The sequence below is a fragment of the Hyperolius riggenbachi genome, chromosome 10 (assembly GCF_040937935.1).
Source record: "Hyperolius riggenbachi isolate aHypRig1 chromosome 10, aHypRig1.pri, whole genome shotgun sequence".
NCBI classification, from domain to species: domain Eukaryota; kingdom Metazoa; phylum Chordata; class Amphibia; order Anura; family Hyperoliidae; genus Hyperolius; species Hyperolius riggenbachi.
Window position 1 is genome coordinate 232,762,583 of NC_090655.1, and position 23,348 is coordinate 232,785,930.

Genomic DNA, 23,348 nt, shown 5'->3' on the forward strand with positions numbered 1-23,348 from the left:
ATGCATCTTTAAGTACTTTGTAGTACTGGTTGGAGTCTCTTTAAATACCCATGAGAGGTGCTTGGAGTCCCTTTTAGTGAACTCTGCAACTGGCTAGTGATACTGAGTCCGGAAGTTAGTGTACACTTCTACTCGGAAGGACTTGAGTAAGGCAGGGGCACACTTGTCTTAGTTTTCTGCACTGATTTTCTTTAGGGCTGTGGAGTCAGCAAAAATCATCCAACTCTGACTCCTCAGTTTATGAAACCACCGACTTTGGCTCCAGGTATCCAAAATGACTCCAACTTCTTAGTTTAATATCTACCAGGGCTGCGGATTTGGTACAAAAATCATCCGATTCCTTAGTTTATGAAACCACTCACTCCAGGTGCCAAAAATTGCTCAGACTCCCGACTTCTCGACTTCGACTCCACTGCCCTGGTGTTCTGCACACCATAGGCCTGATTCATCAAGCTGTGCTGCTAAAGCAGTGAAGCTCAATGTGCTGTAGTGCGCGCTATGCACACCATAACAATGTAAATGAACACAGTAGTGGCCGCGAGTGAAGTATCGTGGTAGCGATTCTTCACAGGAGCAGGACCGTCCGCAGTTAATGTTGCGCGCATTGCTAAGGAAGCAATGTGCGTAATTAAGGAAGGCACGCTCCTTACATGGCAGCGGGTGCTACATAAGGTGTGCATAGCATGCACTACAGCACATTAAGCTGCACTGCTTTAGCAGGGAAGCTTGATGAATTAGGCCCCATGTGTGTTTGTATGCAGAAGAACACGTGCATTTGTTTCACAGCAGCTAATGTAATTCGTAGAGACAAATTACCAAATGTATAGAATTATCCTGCAGGATGTCAGCTTTTCGTCTGTGTGCGAAAAACGCATTCAGTTTGAACTAGTCCATTGATTAACATGAGTTCTTAGTTTAAATCAGTTTTTCTGTGCAGAAAACATGCATGAAAACAGTCAAGTGTCCCCTGCCTAAAACTGAGTCTGGGATCCCATGCATGTGTGGAGTGCATGGTTGTTGCACAAATTGTTTTGTCAAAGCGGTTATGTTTGTAAGGTCATTACATAGTGTAGCCAGCCTGATTTTATATATATTTGTAATTTATTTGTTATGGAAATAAGATGATTTGAATCACCTTCCAATAATGAGTTGAGAACTGTCATCAATTAATCACTTTTTGTACTGACAGTGTTGGAATTTCGTCAGCTCCCCGAGAATTTGTGTATTCATTGTCATTAACACCCTGTGTTCTGCAGCAAGTTTTGGATCGCGGTTCTGTAGAGATCACATCTCAGAGGATGGAGAATGATCAGAGTCATATGACTAGGGTGTTAAACATCACCCTGGAGATCTTCTGCCTTTTGACTGGACAGGTGAGGAGGATTCTGGAAGGTTACATGTCATCACTTTTTTTCTCTATTAATTAAACACACACCTTAACCTGGCGGTAAGCCCGAGCTGAGCTCGGGCTATGCCGCCGGAAGGCACCGCTCAGGCCCTGCTGGGCCGATTTGCATAATTTTTTTTTGCTGCACGCAGCTAGCACTTTGCTAGCTGCGTGCAGTGCCCGATCGCCGCCGATCCGCCGCTATCCGTCGCGCCGCAGCCCCCCCCCCCCCAGACCCCGTGCGCTGCCTGGCCACTTAGTGCCAGGCAGCTCTATGGGGTGGATCGGAATCCCCTTTGACGTCGATGACGTCACCCCGCCCCGTCGCCATGAACGGGATCTCCTGATCGCCGGCTGGGGGGATGCCGCTGAGCAGCGGCTATCATGTAGCGAGACTTTGTCCTGGAAAACAAAAAAAAAATAAAAAAAAAAAGATTTGCTGCCCCCTGGCGGATTTTTAGCAAACCGCCAGGAGGGTTAAAGGACAACTATCAATATATATATATTTTTTTTAATACTCTGTTTTAGGGTTCACATTACCACTAGTGCTAGGTGCACTTTATGTATTCCCACAATTCTCTCTGTCTGTTTTAAAATCATCCTTTACTCCAAACACAGCTCGCAAATACTTTGCTGTGTTCTCATAACATGCAGGAGAGTCTGAGAAGGAAAGCTGATCAGAGGAGGTTAAAGGTAGCTAGATGTGCTGTAATATAACTAGCAGTCAGGGAGATATGTATACACCACTCCTGACTGACTGCTTGTGATGCTATACTTCTAGCTCTGCAGCATGTAATACAGCTCTGGCTGCTCAGTGCTGTTCATGCTGGGAGGAGGGGAAACCTTGATAAAGATATACTGATAATGCCTTTCTGAACAGTCAGATAAATAAAGACAAAAGACTTGCATTGCTGTAAACTTAACCCCTTATCACCACCTGAATAAAGGTAGCTACTGTAGACATCTAGCGATGTATGGGCAGATTCAACCAAGAGACAAATCCCTCTTTAATCAAATCTGATATGAAGGAGATCTGTTGGCTGCCCATACACCATAGGCCGATTCCCAATCAATACCATACTGAAATCGATCTGGAATTGGCCTTGTGTGCCGCATCTGTCCTTCTCGCTGCCCCTAATGAAAAATGGCCTCTGTTCTGCATACACGCGCGCCCCACTTGGTTTCCTAGCAACATCACACGTGCGCCTTACTAGAAAACCACGCGGGGCACACGCGTATGGACAGGAGAATAAGCCCGGAGCAGCGGAGGGACAAGCGCAGGCCACGGACAGATAATGTATACTTTGCACGCGGCACCAGGGGGGACATTTTTCATTAGTGGGGACAGCGTTGTGGGTTTCATTACGTTCGTCGATCATTGCGAAATAGCATGCCATTCCCACCGCGCACCCGATCGAGCAAGTCAAAATCTTGCAGCATGTGCAATCGACAATGCGACCAGTTTTCGTCCCGGGCATGCACTTGGCGACCCCGATTGTCATCCAACTTGATTATAATTGAATCGATGGTCGATCGGTCGCCAAGTCGCCTGATATATGACCACCTTTAGAGTCTTTCAGCTAGGTGAATACCAGACAATACACTAAGGAGTTGATAGCAATTACCCTGTGCAGGAACATGGTCCAGCCCTGCAGAGCTGACACCTTTTGTATCTGGAGGCATCAGGATGATTTTACAGCTGAGGCAGAGCTGTGTGAGGAAATAAATTGGTCCTAGTAATTGTGATAATGTGTGCCCTAACATACAGCACTTAAAAAAAGCTGAAGGCATCACATCTTGATGCCTCGAGTAACAGGGAGCCAAGTACTCTACAGACACCTCCGTTTGCTATGACAGAGGAATGCTTGTTGCTATTGTAAGGGTAGAAGAGACTGCACACAGCAGAGCTTCTTGTGGCAGGATGGGGTGAGGAGGGGGATAATGGACTTGGCCGCCAATTGTCTCTTAAATGGCAGATCATTAAGTGACCTCTGGAGACACTTATACTCACAAGACAGCTGTGAAGTATTTATATAAAGCTGTTCTGAAGAGGTCAAGAATATTCTAGGAGGCCACACTTTATTTTGGTGCTAGTCTAATTTAAAGGACTTACAAGGCGAATATTAGAAAAAATGTTAGTTACCTTATTGCAATATCAGACCTCAGGGCAGACGATCAGTGCCTCCCCTGTCAGTTTCAGGTGCTCTGTTATCTAAATCCAGCATTCATTACAGGCCCCGACCCTCTGCAGGGTCGCCTGAACTGATGAGATAAGAATTGCCGCTTTAAACAGCAATGTGAGTTACACTCGTGGCCGCCACATAGCGGCTCCCTCCCCCGCTGTGAGCCGCTGCTAGGAGGGAGCCGCTGCTATAGTAGGAAGCCCTGCCGGTATCATCCATTCACACGCCGCGGCCTCCCTTCCCCCACCCGCCGAGCAGCCAGCACATCTACTCTACCCCCTTTTTCTCTAAGAGCCGGCTCTTTGATGCGAACGACAAGAGCCGGTTCTCGGTTTAGAAAGAGCCGATGCCTCAGCCGCCCAACACAGCTCTGATTTGCTGTGTAATAAAGGGCGCTGAGGCATGCTGGGAGATGTAGTCCTCCTTTTGCAGCTTGTAGGAGTGTATGGGGAGGAGCAGAGCAGTAGCAGGAGGGATTGCCCAGTCAGAGAAGCAGTCTGGAGTTGTCATGGAGACAGGGGCGGGGCTTTTACGCCGATTCTGAGTGGTGTCCGGAGATATTTAATGAAGAGCCGATTCAGAGCCGTAAGAGCCGGCTCTTTAATGGGAGCCGATTCAGAAGAGCCAATTCTCCGAGAAGAGCCGGAATTACCATCACTAGCTGACATGCGGTCACTGAAGAGCCGCTGGCTCATATTGAGCAGAGAGTCACTGAGGAGCCGCTGGTGAGCCGGCTCACGTACGAGCGGAGTGCGGATAACAAAGAACCGCTCGTGAATCAGAATCAGAATACAAATTCTGATTCTGATTCACCAGCAATTCTTTGTTATGCGCTCGTACGTGAGCCGGCTCACCAGCGGCTCCTCAGTGACTCTCTGCTCAATATGAGCCAGCGGCTCTTCAGTGACCGCATGTCAGCATGCCCAGAATTCCTCCGAAAAAGGGGGTAGAGTAGATGTGCTGGCTGCTCGGCGGGTGGGGGAAGGGAGGCCGCGGCGTGTGAATGGATGATACCAGCAGGGCTGCCTACTATAGCAGCGGCTCCCTCCTAGCAGCGGCTCACAGCGGGGGAGGGAGCCGCTATGTGGCGGCCACGAGTGTAACTCACATTGCTGTTTAAAGTGGCAATTCTTATCTCATCAGTTCAGGCGACCCTGAAGAGGGTCGGGGCCTGTAATGAATCCTGGATTTAGATAACAGAGCGCCTGAAACTGACAGGGGAGTCACTGATTGTCTGCCCTGAGGTCTGATATTGCAATAAGGTAACTAACATTTTTTCTAATATTCACCTCGTAAGTCCTTTAAGGGACCAAACAGGAAACCTAATAGGGATCAGTTCTCCAATCACAGCACCCTCTTACAGCACAAAGCATTGTGATTGGACAAATAGTGTGGGCGTAGTTTACTACAACCTATTGGAAACCTAACAGTTTAAGAGGGTGCTGTACCACCCAATCACATGCTGGGTTTCCCTATGAGGTTTCCTGCTGGGTCCCCTAAAGTAGACTAGCACCTTTATTTCTATTAATAAAATACACAGTGGAGTAGTAATGCAGATTTGGGGAGGTCAGTCAATAAATACCAACTCATCACCTGTAATAAACTAAAACCCTGACCAGAGATGGCTGGGAGATTATATGGCATCAGCAGTGATCTCCCCAGGTGACAAGAAAAAGTAGCCGGGTGATAGGCCTGAACTATTTTAGGAAAAGATTGAATTGCACGATTTCTGTCAGAAATTACAATTTTCAATACACAACGATGGATCAGCACACTGATGGTTAGCCAGTGTATAGGTGCTACAGGACAGATTAGCCAGTGTATAGGTGCTACAGGACAGGTTAGCCAGTGTATAGGTGCCACAGGACAGGTTAGCCAGTGTATAAGTCCAGCGATAATAGCAGCGCCAACAGAGTCTCCTTACATGGATCCTTGCACCTTAAACACAAACAGACGAGGGGATTCCTCCTAGCGAGTAACGTTAAGCCACCTCACCCCTGTGCTCAAAAAAGGGGTAGTTGAAGTGCAGAGGCCACCACCAAGTAGGAGAGGGGGATAACACACTCCCCCCGTTTTCCCCTGCTCACCAGATGCAAGTCTTGTTCAAAGCCTATCACATCCCATGCCGCAGCATCTATAAAATACAGTGAGAACACCTCTCATAGCGTAAAACTGTTTTTAATAAAGCGCCAAAGGCCCCAATAAAATTGTACGTACATAAAATCCACTTGTAAAATCACATATAGTTACACATCCACAGTTGTAGCTCCGGGCGCCTCCTGCACATCCCCGGCTTGTTCCTGTTTGCAGCGTGCGTGCGTCCTCCTAAGCTCCGCCCTACGCGTTTCGTCACGCCTTGTGACTCATCAGGGGCACCTGATATCCCCCTGTGTTATCCCCCTCTCCTACTTGGTGGTGGCCTTTGCACTTCAACTACCCATTTTTTGAGCACAGGGGTGAGGTGGCTTAACTTTACTCGCTAGGAGGAATCCCCTCTTGTCTGTTTGTGTTTAAGGTACAAGGATCCATGTAAGGAGACTCTGTTGGCGCTGCTATTATCGCTGGACTTGTATTTGGGATTTGACTCTCATCTATAGTGTGCTGCCTGGAGTTCATGGGACATTAAGGACATTGTGCGCAGTAACATCTGATAAGTAGCCAGTGTATAGGTGCCGCAGGACAGGTTAGCCAGTGTATAGGTGCCGCAGGACAGGTTAGCCAGTGTATAGGTGCCACAGGACAGGTTAGCCAGTGTATAGGTGCCACAGGACAGGTTAGCCAGTGTATAGGTGCCACAGGGCAGGTTAGCCAGTGTATAGGTGCCACAGGACAGGTTAGCCAGTGTATAGGTGCCACAGGACAGGTTAGCCAGTGTATAGGTGCCACAGGACCCGAACACTTGCCGCCACTTCCCTGCGGCTCACCTCGCAGCAGTGCAATGTGGTGGGCTCAAATGTAATTGGAACTTACTGGAGGAGAGGGCTGCAAGCGGAGGAGGGGGACGGGAGTGGAGTAGACCAGGTACCTGCGACGAAAACCGCAGCAAAAACGCTGTTTTGAGGATCCCAAGATTGTCATTCCCCTGATCACGATTTTTGATTTTAAACCCAAAATCGTTCAGCCCTACTGTGTGGCATGAAAAGGTAGCCAGGTGGGGCGAGATGAGACAATGCAGGGCCGGTGCTTCTGTGCGCAACTCTGCTTACAGCATAGGAGGAGGTGAGCTGATGACAGCCGGGTGCTCACCAAAACTAGCCGGGTGGAGCACCCACCTAAAAGAGCCTGTGGGGAACACTGCATCACACACTATCTATTAATAAAATACACACCTGACCGGATTGTTGAGGATAATTTTAAGAGGTCACATGATACCATCTTTACATTAACACAATACACAAGTGAGTGGAGAGATGGGAAAGATTTTGGAAGATCACATGACAGCATTTTTATAAAAACAAACAAAAACACACACACCTGACTGGAGAGGTGGGAGGTCATGTGACATCAGTCTTCTCTCTAGTAATTAATCACAGACCTGACTGGAGAGGTCAGGGTGATTCAGGTAGTATTGTGTAACATTATTTTTGGTCTTCCCACACAGCATTTCTCTCCACTGAAGTTTGGTGATTATGTGACCATCACAGTGCCCCCACCTCACTCCCTGATATCTGGGAGTCAAAAGAAGCAGAACATTCTGGAACTCACCAGGAAGATGACAGAGCTGCTGACAGGAGAGGTGAGCAGTGCAGGGAATTGTGGGACATTATCTAGTAACTCCATGGACTATGTCTAAGTGGTGGCTGTATCATTGTGTGTATCAGGTCTCCATAAGATGTGAAGATATCACTGTCTATTTCTCCATGGAGGAGTGGCAGTATCTAGAAGGACACAAGGACTTCTACAAAGATACTATGATAGAGAATCAGCCGCCCCTCACTTCACCAGGTAAGAGGAGACTTTCATGTCTTGTAAAGGAGAGAGCAGTACGGAGGGTCCACCTAGATCCCTCATCTTATGATAATCAGACAATGGGCTCAATGTGAGAGAGTGCTGGTTAAAAAGAAGGGGCAGCCACTATGCAAGGCTTACATTGCAGCGCGCATTGCTATATAAGGAGCGTGCCTTCCTTAGCTAAGCGTGTTGCTATGTAAGCAACGCGTGTAACTTTAAATGCGGGTGGTCATGTGAAGTACATGTTAATTAACATAGTAGTGGCTGCTGGTGAAGTATTGTCACGATATTTCAAAGGACCACCCACTTTTAAAGTTACGTGTTTTGCTATGTAAGCAACGGTAACGAAGGAACGCTCGTTACATACCAATTTAACCACTTGCCGACCGCACGCTTATACCGTGCGTCGGCAAAGTGGCAGCTGCAGGACCAGCGACGCAGTACTGCGTCGCCAGCTGCAGGCTGATTAATCAGGAAGCAGCAGCCGCTCGCGCGAGCGGCTGCTTCCTGTCAATTCACGGCGGGGGGCTCCGTGAATAGCCTGCGGGCCGCCGATGGCGGCTCGCAGGCTAAATGTAAACACAAGCGGAAATAATCCGCTTTGTTTACATTGTACGGCGCTGCTGCGCAGCAGCGCCGTAAGGCAGATCGGCGGCCGGGGATCGCCGCCATGTGACAGGGGACGTCCTGTCACTGGCTGCACAGGACGGATAGCGTCCTGTGCAGCCCAGATCACCGCGGGGGGAGAGGTAGGAGAGGGAGGGGGGTGAATGTCGCCGCGGAGGGGGGCTTTGAGGTGCCCCCCCCGCAACTAGCCTGCACGCAGGAGCGATCAGACCCCCCCTGCACATCATCCCCATAGGGGGGAAAAAAGGGGGGCGATCTGATCGCTCTGCGTGCACCCTGATCTGTGCTGGTGGCTGCAGAGCCCACCCAGCACAGATCACAACAAACAGCGCTGGTCCTTAAGGGGGGGTAAAGGGTGGGTCCTCAAGTGGTTAAGGCGTGCATAGCGGCCACCCTTTCTTTTTAACGGGTGCTCCCTCACATTAAGCTGCACTGCTAAAGCAGCACAGCTTAAAGAACACTCGAGGTGACATGATGACATAGACATGTGCTCCTTTTTTACTTTCTCTGCCTGAAAGGGTTAAAAATAAGGTATGAAAGTGACAGTTTCTGTCCAGGTCAGGACCGGGTCAGACCATAGCGTAACCATCACTGATAAATACTTACAGCCATAAAACACTTTCCTGGCAGAAAATGGCTTCTGAGAGCAAAAAAAAAAGATACAAAGGGCAATAGTTCATAGATTTTAGCTGTGGCATATTCCAATGAATGTGGCATTAAGAGGCCATGAAACAGTAAAAACGTAAAAATTAGATTTAAATATAAAATACAACTGTGATAACTAAAAGTCATTTTTAGGAGACGGATGATAGATACAGTTGTTTATCTCATCATTTTTTTTTTTCACCTCAGATGTCCTTTATTGAATCAAGCCTAATATATTCAGTCATTCTGTGTGCTTTCCTACAGATAGATCCAGCAACAGAAACCCACCAGAGGGATGTGCAGATCCTCTTTATTCCCAGGATTGTCCGCAGGAAGATCCCACCATCCACCATCATATTAAGGTAGCTACGACTGAGTGTCACCAGAAACTCCACAATGTGTGACATTGGGACTCACTAAGTTGCGTTAGGCCTTTTTCAGACAAGGCTGAACTGTGTGCTTTTCGGGCAGTTCAGTGTCCCGTCTGCCACCCACAAGCACCATTCGGGTGCAATTTAAATGCAATCGTTTGACACGCGTTGGTTTTGCTACCCGGCAGAGAAACGCAACTTGTTGTGTCTGAGCATGACGGTGGCCATGCTCAGATGTGACTTTATGCGGTGGGGGGTATGCCTGTCTAACGCCAGGACCAATTGCTAGGCTTGAACGATTTATCGTTTTCAGACCGAAATCACGATCAAGGAAATGATGATTCCATGATCATGAACGCAGCGATTTCTCACAATATGCCTCCCGCTGTGCAACAGCAGTGTACCAGATAAGCCAGACCGTCCATCTTCTACTTGCCGCTCCATGTAAGTAGTGGCAGCTTAGTGGCTTCCATCATCTCCCTTCTGCCTAGTACCGCCTCCACCCTCCTACATCATCACAGGGCTCTCATTTTCTCCCTCCCGTCTTGCCTAGCACAAGACTCTCACTCTCTTTTGCTCCACCTAGCACATATTCAGCTGGGCGGGCGGCAGACTCTACCCACAGGCTTTCGCTCTCTTTCCCTCCGCCTAGCCTAGCGTGTCATCAGCTGGGCGGGCGGCAGGCCCGTCAGTCAAGAGTGTGGCCAGGCAGTGACAGACAGTGCCATTCAGGCTAAGATTTATCACGGCTTCACCCCCCCTTCAGATCACACTGACACCCTGTGTGTGCCTCATCCTTTCTGTGTGTGTGTGTGTGTGTGTGTGTGTGTGTGTGTGTGTGTGTGTGTGTGTGTGTGTGTGCACAAGATGTGTACTGGGCAGTGTGGGCACTGTGCATTTGAGCTGAGGTGACTGTGAGCTGGACTGTGTGATATTCTAAAGAACATAAGCCAAATTTTGGTTCCACTCTAGCCAGGCTTGATAATTGTCCAAAGCCTGCCCTGTGGAGTGCCAACTCTCACAGAGCTCAGGAAGGACTAAATTGCTGATGCTGTTCACACAAATACAGAAAGTCGTGAATTGAAATCGCAATTCCTGACAGAAATCGAGCCATTCAATCTTTTCCTAAACGTTCAGGTTTACCAATTGCTATCAAGCACCCAGCTGGTGCCCAAGAGCAGCTGACAAGCGGTCAGTTCAGTCTTCAGCTGCTCATATGAAAGAACAGAATAATGTATGTAAAGTCTTAGCGCACAAAGAGTAGAGCGCAATACATGCAATGCATTGCTCTCTACTCATCGTCAGTAAGACTTTAGCTAATGCACATGATATGTTATTGTGTAGCCTCTTTATTGTTATTTATTGTTCTATGTTCTTCATTAATGTGTTTAGGTAGAAGAACTGATAGATGGTCTAGACATGAGCAATGATCTGCAGTCTGTGGAGGAGGGTGAACTGATGGGAATGATTATCAAGGAAGAGGTTATTAAACAGGAATACACAGGTAAGATTTAAACATAATAAAGTGTGTACATAAGCACTAAGAATGCCGCCTACAGGGAGCAATACTCAATCCCTTGGGTGAAGTTTGGGGCTGAGTGCTGCACAGAAGCAGCCTGTTATTTATTTATTATTTAAGTATTTATATAGCGTTGACATCTTACGCAGCGATGTACAAAGTATACTGTCTTGTCACTAACTGTCCCTCAGGGGGGCTCACTATCTAGTCCATAGTCCTATGTCTGTCTATGGCGCTGTTACTGCACAACTTTACCATAGCTGCCTTCACCGCTGATCTGAGAACTGAATGATGCCTAGCATTAGCCGCAGCCCACAGGGAGGATTAGACTTTCTGGAGGAGGTTGGCCAGGAGTAAAGAAGGTAAATCAGCAATGGTGGGGGTGTTTAACAGTGTACATTACCGCAACTTTCCCAGCACCGGCTGTTGCTTTTCTTTGTCTCCCTGCAGCTAGGTCTTATTTTCGGGGGTTGTCTTACGTTTCAAGGGTGCTTGAAATATAAGCTAGGGCTTACGTTCGGGGAGGTCTTATTTTAGGGGAAAGACGGTACCTTATAGGAATAATGCAATGCCCATTGTTCTTTGCTCTGCCTCTCTCATTATATGCTTGTCTATTCCCCACTGCGTCCGCCATGTTTACAGGCACACCCTCATTATGTTCTACATCTTTCCTTGTCACCTTCTTAGCTCTCCCAGAATAAATGTAGCATGACACCATTTTCACTGCAAGCTCCCACACCGAGCAGGGATCAGAACTCGATCCCTGGTTCATAGCCGATGCCGTACAGAGAAGTCCCTAGTGTTCAAGATAGCAACACGTCTCTTGCAGTGGATGGGAGTGGTGCACAAAGGAGCAGTTTACCATCGGCAGGGCGAGAGGGGAGAACAATGTATTCATTTCTGGCTCCAGCATCGGGGATTGCTAAAGATTCGAAGTGCTGAATATTTTTGAAGCGGGCAAAAAAACAGAATCTAAAAGCTCCTTTACTGAACACTACTACACCAAATACAATTTTGTGTTGATGTAAGTGTTAGGAATCTAGCTGCATAATGCATACATTCCTTTTGCTTTCCAATTCCCTGATCACTCTTTCTTATCTTTCAAACCCTCTTCTCACATTCCCTGTATAAATACTGTTTATACCTCATTACAGGCACACTGTGCAGCCACATTACACACATCACACCCCTATTACTTCTCGCATTCCTTGTACACATAGTGTGTTTATAATCCATTATGGGCTTACTGTGTAGTTGCATTACACCCCTGTTACTTTCTTTAATCCCTGTGTACGTAATGTGTTTATAACGTATTACAGACATACTGTGCAGCCACATTACACACATCACACTAGGCCTGAAAGATAAATCGAATTGAAATCGAAATCGTGATCACCAAGATCACAATTTCAGAATCGTCAAGCGGCAATTATCGCGATCACGTCATTTTCACGTGGGGGAAGTTTGAAGAAGTGTGCTTGGCAAAACTCCGGGTTCCTGTATGTCACATGACATACAGGAAGTATTCCGTGCATTAGAAGCTATATCCAGAACTGATGCAGCTTGGGGGACAGAGAGACACAGAGAGAAAGACCGGGCACAGAGACACAAAGGGGGCAAGAGAGAGACCCAGAGGAAGCATAAAGAGGCAAAGGGGGCACAAAGAGACAGAGGAGGGAACAACTAGGCAAAGAGGGGAAACAAAGCTTGATTGGAAGGAAACCGTGCATCGAATCGAAATCACAATTTCAGATAGAAATCGCTCAATTCAATTTTTTCCTAAAATCGTTCAGGCTTACATCACACCCCTGTTTACATAGTGTGTATATAACCCAACATGTTTGTATCCAGCGCAGGAGATTTGGGCGCAGCCGGCATCACCATAGACTGTAATAGGAATTATGGCTATTGTGGTGCACAGTGAGTAACTTCAGCGCCGTCAGTAAACGGAGCTGAAGTTACTTTTAAAACACTGTAATTTGTCCGCCAGCAATAGCTGGAACCCGAATTACATTATTCCCCACCATCCACATGGACCTGGAGGGGGAGTAGTATTTAACGCCGCCGGGACTTGTGCAGGAGCAGGGTAAGCCATATATCGGCTGTATCCTGCGCTCCAAGTCTCCCGCCGGCAATTTCACCTGTACTCATATATAACTCATTACAGGCACACTGTGCAGTCACATTACACACATCACACCCATATTACGTCTCCCATTCCCTGTAAACATAGTGTTTATATAACTCAATACAGGCACACTGCAGTCACATTACGCACATCACACCCCTATTACTTCTCACATCCCTGTGTACATAGTATGTTTACCCTTAATTATGTACAGTATATAAAGCTAATGACTTGCAGTGGACCACTTCCTGGTCACTGGGGAACAGTGGGAGATGTCAGAGGGCAGATGAGGAGTTTCAAGTCCTCCAAATCTACCAATCCTGGGTGTGGCTGAACGAGAAAGCCTTTCCATGGAAGTCCTCTCCACCCCCTCCCCACACAGCAACCAATCATCACCAGCCTCCAAAACACCACAGCCAAACATGATCTCACATCCAGACCTTTTCTCCAGTCACCTGCTATGTGTGAGAAAAGGATATTGGTGCAGCAAATTGAGTAATGTATGGTCACCTTTTGTGTTACTGGCCTGTAATAAGCTGATAATGGTCACTGTACATTACTGTTATTTGATTGGTCACAGCAGAGGTAAGTTAGTGTCACTGGCCTGTAACAAACTGATAAGGGTCACTGCATATTACTGTACACAGATTGGTCACATTAGGGGTGGCTTAGTGTTACTGGCCTGCAATAAGCTGATAATGGTTACTGCACATTACTGTTCAAATATTGGTCACAGCAGAGGTAAGTTAGTGTCACTGGCCTGTAATAAGCTGATAATGGTCACTGCACATTACTGTATACAGATTGGTCACAGTAGGAGTGACTTGGTGTTACTAGCTTGCAATAAGCTGATAATGGTTACTGCACATTACTGTTCAAAGATTGGTCACAGCAGAGGTAAGTTAGTGTCACTGGCCTGAAATAAGCTGATAATGGTCACTGTGCACATTACTGTATACAGATTGGTCACAGCAGAGGTAAGCTGATAATTGTCACTGTGCACAGACTGGCTTGAGTAGGTGTGACTGGTATTTACAGTCTGTGTTAATTCCCCCCCTTCCCATCAGTAAAACAGACTTATCCCCTCCTTGTGGTATCTTTTTAGCGCTGGCAACCACAGTCTGGGTAGAGTGTCACCTCTCTGATGCATTTCTGCCTCTGTTTGTTCTTTATTATTATTATTATTATTATTATTATTATTATTATTATTATTATTAATAATAATAAATATATATATATGTGTGTGTGTGTGTGTGTGTGTGTGTGTGTGTGTGTGTGTGTGTGTGTGTGTAATTTTTTTTTTTTTGTTAAAGGGCAACTGAAGTGAGAGAGGTGTGGAGGCTGCCATATTTATTTACTTGTAAGCAATACCAATTGCCTGGTTATCCTGCTGATCATCTGCCTCTAATACTTTTAGCCATAGCCCCTGAACAAGCATGCAGCAGATCAGGTGTTTCTGACATTATTGTCAGATCTGACAAGATTAGCTGCATGCTTGTTTCTGGTGTGATTCAGATACTATTATAGCCACATATAACAGCCAGGCAACTGGTATTGTTTAAAAGTATATAAATATGGCAGCCACCATATCACTCTCACTTCAGTTCCCCTTTAAACCTCCAATACATACGTACCCCCCCCCCCCCCCCCCCTCTGACATCCTGTCTAATAGATCTGCAGTGACCAGCATTGGGGTTCAGTATTAAGTGGTTGGGAGGACAGGTCTGCAAATACTGTACATAAAAGTAATTTAGATATGGACACATCCTTTTGCAATTCTATGTCGGGCTGACAAACTCCCACAAATTCTCTTATAATCAGTGATTTATTTATGTTTTTATTTTATTAATTTTTTTTTTTTTTTACTATTTGCAGAAGTGAGTCCCGGGGTCACAAATCACTCGGAGATCGATTATGCTTTATCCCCCCACTGCGGTTTGCAAGATGACTTCGTCAAACAAGAATCTCCAGGGTGGAACCTTATTACCCCAGATATCCCTCCAGGCCCCCCCTGTCCTTCCAACCTCCAGGAGGCTGATGCCAGAGCCAAGCAGAGGACTCACACTGGTGAAAAGGCGTATACTTGTTCTGAGTGTGGGAAATGTTTTAGTGGAAAATTGAATCTTGCTGCTCATAAGAGATCTCACTTAGACAAGGGGTCATTTTCTTGTACTGAGTGTGGGGAACGCTTTGTACATAAATCCCACCTGTCCAGACATGAGCTATCTCACACTAATGAGAAACCTTTTTCATGTTCTGAGTGTGGGAAATGGTTTATCTGGAAAGGAAATCTTGTTGCACATCAGAAATCTCACACTGGCTATTCATGTTCTGAGTGTGGGAAATATTTTGCATGCAAATCTCAGCTTACTGTACATGCAAGATCTCACCCACACAAAACATTATCATGTCATGTGTGTGGAAAATGCTTTGTACATAAATCACAGCTTCTCAGGCATGAGAGAGCTCACGGCAGTGAGAAGCCTTTTTCATGTTCGGTGTGTGGAAAACTTTATGCTTGGAAATCAAGTCTTGTTGCCCATGAGAGATCTCACACTGGTGATAAGCCACATTCATGTTCTGAGTGTGGGAAATGTTTTTTATTTAAATCATACCTTGTTGCACACGAGAGAGCTCACCGGCTCAAAAAGCAATACAGATAGTCCTCTACTTATGACTCCCATTATAAATGCCTCATACATACAAACAAAGTGGACCTCATGTACAAAATCTACTGCACTGTTTTTGTTGTCATTACATGCAAGAAGTTTTAAAGGAGGATGCTTCCATTTATCGGCTAACAAAAGAAAAAAGAGTAAGCATTCGGCTAATAAGCTACCTCCCCGTTTTCTATGTTATGTGTTTTTAACTTCGTTTTTATTGATGCCTTTTTTCCCCCATTTACCGTATATACTCGAATACAAGTCGACCTCGTTTATAAGTCGACCCCAATATTTGACCCTCTTAATCTGGCATTTTTTAATAACGCAAATAAAAGTCTACCCAGCAAAGTCGTGGTCAAGTCCAAACCTTCTGTCAGTATAGTAAGTGATAAATAAGGTTAACAATAGGCATGTATAAGGCAAGATACATGGAGCAACCCTGCATGATCTCCATGCATGTTCTCCACACTGTGTTGCTTTTAATGTGTTAATACACACCATTAACAGCAGCAGTAGTGTTGGAAACATGCTTGAAGATCATCAGAAGGAGGTGTGGAGACTTTTTTTGCAAATAGAAATAAATGTCATTCAGATGCCTTAATTATAACAGGACATTGAAAGTATCTTGCAAGTATCTTTGCTAATTTATGACAAATAGATAAGTCGCTTTATTTACTTAAAGGGAACCTGAAGTGAAAAAAAAAGTTTCACTTATCTGGGAGTGTCCTGTGCAGTATGAGAAAACCTATTGCGCCTACGCAGGACGCCTCTGGCGTCGGGAGTGCAAACAAGGACACACATGGCCAGGGCCGCGCAGGTGCAGTGGCCAGCGGCAGGCTCAGCTGCCGTAATCGAAAATAAGCCACTGCGGGGGACTGGAGGATTGTTCCAGGATGGCAGGGGCACAGGGCGGCTGTAGGGGGCTGGTAGAAGCCCAAGGTAACTTTTTTTTTTTCATTTAAGGTTCCCTTTAAATGTCATATACCTCTGACTCAGGCTGACATGGAGAAGATGGTAAATTCTGAGTTTAAACGTTAACTTAGATGCAAATTAGATATAGTATTTGTTATGGGCTGAGAATAAATGTGGAATTTTAGGTACCATCAACATCCTACCAGCACAAAAAAAAAAAATAAGTTATGTTTATGCCTATATGTACAGTTTTGAACCAATATACACATTTTGTCTCTCCTGAGGTTCAGGAAATATCTTCTAATAGTCTTTAAAATTGGATGAAGCTCTTTTACAATATTCCTTAAAGTGTACCTGAGATGAAGGATATAAAAGTTTTATAAATACCTGGGGCTTCCTCCAGCCCTTTCTGCACCGATCGCTGCCACGCCATTTTCCTCTGCCCCCTTATTTGGCCGGTAGAAGCCCCGATAGCTCATGTAGCGCTCTGCTCCAGAGCAGTACTACTGGCCCCGACTTGCCAAGCTAACAGGGCATCTACCTGCCAAACGAGGGGGCAGAGGAAGACCGTGTGGAAGTGATCGATGCAGAGGGGACTGAAAAACCCTTATAAGGCATGGTCCAATAGATTTAGTCCCAAAAGGGAAAAAAATTCCTTCCCGACTCCAAATGGCAATCAGATAAAATCCCTTTATCAGCACCACTAGGCATTACCTAGTAATTATAAAAACGGATGTCTTTTAATGCAAGGAAAACCTATAAGCCCCCTTTCAATGCAGATATAGAATTTGCCATAACTATTTCCTGTGGCGATGCTTTCCACTGAGGGCAAATTATTTACCATCTTATTGGTTGCCCTCCTGTAGCTTTCTGTGGGGTTCCCCTGTAATATGGTATAGTGTCTGGTGTTGGACAACTATCTTTGAACCTCTTGGATGTAGTCTCTGGTGTTTATTATGACTGTCACCCATTATCTGCTGGTTTAATGATAATGTTTTTATTGTCCTTCAGGGATCTGATGGCTTGCCGCTCTTGTGATGTTATGTTCCAAACCACTGTTTTTATTTTATTTTTAGATCTAAATCCAAATCCAAAAAAGGCAGGATCAAATACATTTAGCATTGCCAAAGCAAAACATTAGCATTAACCTGGTGGGTTTTGGATAATGGCATGGTATAGAGGGTTAGGGTATACAGTCCATAAGGGTATGGAGGATATAAGGAACAGTATTGGGGCTGGGATTTACAGTACATAGGGTAGAGGGTTTTAGGGGGCAGTATATGTGGGGTATACAGTCCTTGGGGTATCATGTTGTTCTCAGTTGGTGGCAGGTAGTGATATATTGGGCAGCTATTTGCACGGTTGTTTCCTCTTCGCCCAGTAGGTTGCAGTTTTCTTTCTTCATTTGTGGAGATGAAATCCGGGATGTGGGCGGAGAGTCTCTGGAAGTGACCCTCTCAGAGTTTTTGTGTCTAACTTTGCAAATGTACTTGTACAGTGTAGGGTTGGTTCCTGCGCTTAGAGTTGATCTGGATTTCTGTGGATCTTGTGTGTGGGTTTATGTTAGGTTGTATTGCAGGCCTACAACTGAGTATACTTGTTGGAGGCGGCCAGAATATAATTATCTTAAATCATAAGGCATAGGAAAAATTTGGTCTTACCTCCATAAACGGACAAACCATATGAGTAAAAGTCTTTAATGATGCACAAAAAAAGACAACGCGTTTAATGGGTACTGGCCTTCTTCCTCCGGTCAATAACAACGTGCCTAAGTCTGTAGCAGTCACAGCTGTGGGTGCCTCTTTTTATTATACAGGGTGGGGCCATTTATATGGATACACCATTTTATGTGAATGGTGAAGTTAAACAAAACCACCGCTACTGGTCTGACACTAAAGCACATTGGATAGATCCCTCCAAGACTGTTGGAACAAACAAATTGATGGTATGATGTGGTATATGGGGTGTATCCATAGATGAGGTGTATCCATATAAATGGCCCACCCTGTATTGCCGGCCTGCTTATCGTGGAAGTATCCTTTGAGATGGAGCCTTCTTAAGAATACCTTCATATTACCACAGCGTGCAATCTTGTCTATGCCACATTTCTTTTCAGCCTATAACAAACATTCTTTACTTTTACTCTCACAAAGTTAACTCAAAATGTATGTTCTTTCCAAGTCAGCCCGAGTCTAAGGTTTGTGTTTATTAACCTTTAAAAATAGGTGAAGCGCTCATTAACAGCCCCTCATGACAGTACAAATACCCTGTAAGAGAAAAATATCTATCACAGCAATCTCTCTGCTAACATATAATATGCACACCATTAATCAGAGAGCAATCCACCTGTGGGAGAAAATACATATAGCACTATAATATTCTTTCAAAGTCCACCTAGAATAAGGAAGAAGACAGTTCCTATACGGTGTATATTGTACACACTAAAATCCAGAACCCCCCTAGAAGTCCACAATAGTTCCACTTGAATCTTGATCTCACTTTCCGCTCCACATAAACTGATTTCCAGATAAAATACGCTTACCAACAGTTGTGGCTGATTATATCACAGATCAGCAGACAGAGCATATATGGGTTGCAATCCCTCGCGGCGGATCACCTTCTCCCTGAATAATACTCAGAGAAACAGGGACAACATAGCGTAATCCAGCTTTCACACCACACCATAACACCCTGAGTGCTCCCTGCGTGACTCCCAAACGTGCGACACCACAGTGGTATATAGCTGAAATACACGCTCACCGAATGGACAGGCTGATCCTGTGTTGACCAGCTGCAAGCGCTTTCTTGTGTACACAATCTTCAGAGCGTTCCCAGCCTTTAAAACTCAGGAAATAAAATATATATAGCCCAGATCTCTTTAATTAAAGCACACTGGGTGGCTCACTGCAGCTCCATTCCACACGCATGATGCCAGATATCGATAGCAGCAGCAGCGGCTTCCAGAGGAAAGTTTTGGTGCAGCTGTGTGGCCTGAATCGGATCTATTTTCTCCTCTTGTCCCCTGTGATTACAAGATGCAAGCGACAAGTACCAAATGGCTCACTATTTGCCAGGAAGGGAGCCGGATCCTCCTGTGTTTATTAACCATTTAAGCTTTCTGGACGTAGTAGCTACATCCAGAAGGCCATGTGCGCTCCCGGATCGTTAGCCCATGAATCAATGAATCGGGCCATGGTGCCCGATCACCGATTCCTCTCCCCCGCAGAGAAAGCGACTGCTTCTCTCGGAAGCCTCGCTTTTTCTGCGTCCTACATCCCTTTACGTCCCTCTAAGCGTACATGTTACGCTTAGAGTGACGTCATGTAAACAAACCTAAGGTTGCCATCTTGTGGCCAAAAAGTAAAACTACATCTGCATAAAAAAACAAATAAAAAAATAAACATATTTATATTAAAAAAATTACTATTTACATCCCACCCTCCCAAAAATACCCAAATAAAATGTTTAACCACTTTACCCCCACGCGTACGCATTTCTCCGTCCCTTTTTCCATCCTTTCACCACCAGGGACGGAGAAATGCGTACTTTCCGCGCTCCCGCCACTGCCCGCGCTCCCGCTCGCTCTCGCGCACTCCCGCTTGTAAACACGCTGACGGCCGCTCGCCCGGAGATCAATGAACGGGAAAATCCATTCCCATTTGTTGATCTAAGCCCCACAATGATCCGCTGCTTCTCCGATAAGCAGCGCGATCATTATGAAAAAAAAATGCTTGCAGGTCGCATTAAACAAAGTTATTGTTGCCATCTTGTGGCCAAATAGTAAAACTACACCCTAAAGCATTTTTTACATACAAATAAATTAGTTTTACACAAAAAATTAACTCCTTACCTCCCACACTCCCCAATTTTTTTTTTTTTGTAATTTAAAAAAAAAAAAAATGACAATTAAAAAAAATACATAGTTACCTTAGGGACTGAACTTTATAAATATTTATGTCAAGAGGGTATAACACTGTTACTTTATAAACTATGGGCTTGTAATTAGGGATGGACGCAAAACTGAAAAAAATGCACCTTTATTTCCAAATAAAATATTGTCGCCATACATTGTGATAGGGACATAATTTAAACGGTGTAATAACCGGGACAAATGGGCAAATACAATATGTGGGTTTTAATTATGGAGGCATGTATTATTTTAAAACTATAATGGCCGAAAACTGAGAAATAATGAATTTTTTCAGTTTTTTCTTATTCTTCCTGTTAAAATGCATTTACAGCAAGGTAGCTCTTAGCAAAATGTACCCCCCAAAGAAAGCCTAATTGGTGGCGGAAAATAACAAGATATAGATCTGTTCTTTGTGATAAGTAGTGATAAAGTTATAGGCTAATGAATGGAAGGTGAACATTGCTCGGATGCATAAAGTGAAAACGACTGAAGGCTGAAGTGATTAAAGGAGTTATCAGGCAAAAATAGCCCAAATGGGCTTTACTCACCTTGGGCTTTCTCCAGCCCCTTGCAGCCGACTGTCCCAAGCCGACCGATTTCCGGTGTCCGTATTCAGGCCGACTGGGGGGTCAGCCGTACTGCGGCTGCGTAAAGCGCCACTGTCAATCACGGCCACGTGGGCCGCGGCGAACTGCGCATGTTAGGTAATCCTGCACAGTTCGCCGCGGCCCATGTGACTGTGATTGACAGAGGCGCTTCTCGCAGCCGCAATAAGGCCGACTCTGCAGTCGGCCTGAATACGGACACCGGGACAGCGGTGAGAAGTGGAGCGGTCGGCGTGGGACAGTCGGCAGTAAACAAAACAGTAAACAAAGTGTCAACTTGCCATAAATTAACAAACAAACCAATAATTTATTATAAGAAGCATTGGAGGTTTAGTGCCCCATCCGCTAATTCTTGCATCTCTTTCCCTAATGTCTCCACCCCACTACCCTCCAGATTGTAAACTCACAAGGGCAGGGACCTCCTCCTAATGTTTATTCTGCATGCACCAGTATTGGTGACGTCTCAAACTACACATCAACTAAGAGAAGCTTAACATAAGTTCATAGCTCATTCGCATTCAAAATGGTCCAAGGACTTGGGAATCTTGATAGATGAGACCCTTTGGAATAATATACTGAAACATATTTGGAGTATAGAGATACCTGCATGTCAGTTACTACAATTCAAATTAGTTATTAGAATAAAGAGGGGCAGGTCATCTACAGAAAACAACTGTTGGAGGAGTAATTACGTTTTTGCCAAGTTTCTTGCATATTTGGTGGAATTGTAATTCAAACTAGTCTTTTTGGGTAGATATACAAGATTTTATTCAAGCTCATTACTTGATTAACTAGCAGTCCCATATATTGACAGTTCTCGTTGGGGTCAATATTGATGCAGATACAGTTGATAAATTAAGGGCTAGATTAATTAATTTCCCTTTCCTGAATACCTCTCATTATAGCAGTGTGGAGATCTAAGATTACTTTCTTCTTGAGATTAAAAGCCAACAATATAGAAGAAGAAATAACTTTTATCTCCCAAAATGTGTACGTGTTCTTCGGCCGCCGGTGAGTTGGGCAAGGACAAGCCGAATGACGGCTCTCCCTGCTGCCTCTAAACTTCCCGGCGGCTCTAAATACTATTCCCCCTCCAAGTTGTCGCAACTTGGAGAGAGGTGTAATTCAGGGTCTGGTGATTTCCGGATCCCCGAATTACTCTTGTGCACATCATAGCATTGTAGCTATGAGGGCGCCCAGCTTCAGCGCTGAGTGCCGGAGTTACCTGCTTCGCCCAAAATTCCATAAATCCTACAAATATTACAAAGGATTTGTAAAGCTTGTGGATTACTAATATAGCAGTTAATTCACAAATTGCTGCTGACATTGCCCACTGCACGTCAATGTTACTGGCCTGTACTGAAAATAGTAATACTAGTTGCACAGATAGCGTGTCAAGCATTACTGTAGCAACGTGTGTACACGCGGTACAAAAGTAACACATGTACATAAGTGTTCACAGCCTTTGCCATGAAGTTTAAAATTCAGCTCAGGTGCATCCCTTTTTCCCGATCATCCTTTGAGATGTTTCTGCAGCTTAATTGGAGTCCACCTGTAGTAAATTCAGTTGATTGAACATTATTTGGAAAGGCACACATCTGTCTATATTAAGTTGCCACAGTTGACAGAGCATAAACCAAGCATGAAATCAAAGGAATTTTCTGTAGACCTCTAAGACAGGATTGTCTCAAGGCACAAATCTAGAGAATATCACAGAAAACATTCCGCTGATTTGAAGGTCCCTTTGAGCACAGAGGTCTCCATCATCGGTAAGTGGAAGAAGTTCAAAAGTACCGGGCTCTTCCTAGAATTGGCCGGTCATCTAAACTGAGCGATCGGGGGAGAAGGGCCTTAGTAGGTGTACCCGATGGTCACTCTGTAAGAGCTCCAGAGGTCCTCTGTGGGGAGAGGAGAACTTTCCAGAAGGACAACCAGCAATCCGCCAATCAGGCCTGTACGGTATAGCGGCCAGATAGAAGCCACTCCTTAGTAAAAGGCACATGGCAGCCCACACGGAGTTTGCTAAAAGGCACCTGAAGGACTCTCAGACAATGAGAAACACAATGCTCTGGTCTGATGCCAGCCAAACTCTTTGGTGTGAATGCCAGGCGTCACATTTGAAGGTAACCAGGCACCGCTCATCACCAGGCTAATACCATCCCTACAGTGAAGCATGGGGGTGGTAACATGAATTCTGTGAGGATATTTTTCAACAGCAGGAAAAGGGAGACTAGCCAGGATAAAGGGAAAGAGGACTGCAGCAATGTGTAGAGACATCCTTGATGAAATCCTGCTTCAGAAGCGCTCTTGAAGACTGTTCATCTTTCAGCAGGATAACGGCCCTAAGCACAGTGGCTTCAGGACAACTGTGAAGGTCCTTGAGTGGCCCAGCCAGTCTCCAGACTTGAATCCAATTGAACATCTCTGGAGAGATCTTAAAATATCTG

General features: G+C 45.2%; 1 protein-coding gene across 7 annotated transcripts in view; it reads left to right on the plus strand.

The window, feature by feature from the left end:
* LOC137534788 (zinc finger protein 547-like) overlaps positions 1-20,948 on the plus strand; it is a 70,329-nt gene extending 49,381 nt beyond the window's left edge. For 3 of the 7 annotated variants that reach the window (XM_068256443.1, XM_068256441.1, XM_068256439.1), the window contains 6 exons: positions 1,257-1,373; positions 7,172-7,306; positions 7,392-7,515; positions 9,058-9,155; positions 10,557-10,668; positions 14,687-20,948. In XM_068256443.1, the coding sequence (XP_068112544.1) occupies positions 1,299-1,373; positions 7,172-7,306; positions 7,392-7,515; positions 9,058-9,155; positions 10,557-10,668; positions 14,687-15,474 (1,332 nt within the window). In that variant the 5' untranslated portion in view covers positions 1,257-1,298 and the 3' untranslated portion in view covers positions 15,475-20,948. Of the gene's footprint in view, positions 1-1,189; positions 1,374-7,171; positions 7,307-7,391; positions 7,516-9,057; positions 9,156-10,556; positions 10,669-14,686 lie in introns of those variants that run through there. The other 4 variants (XM_068256440.1, XM_068256442.1, XR_011024381.1 and 1 more) reach the window with 2 other exon arrangements.
* The last annotated feature ends 2,400 nt before the right edge of the window (positions 20,949-23,348 follow it).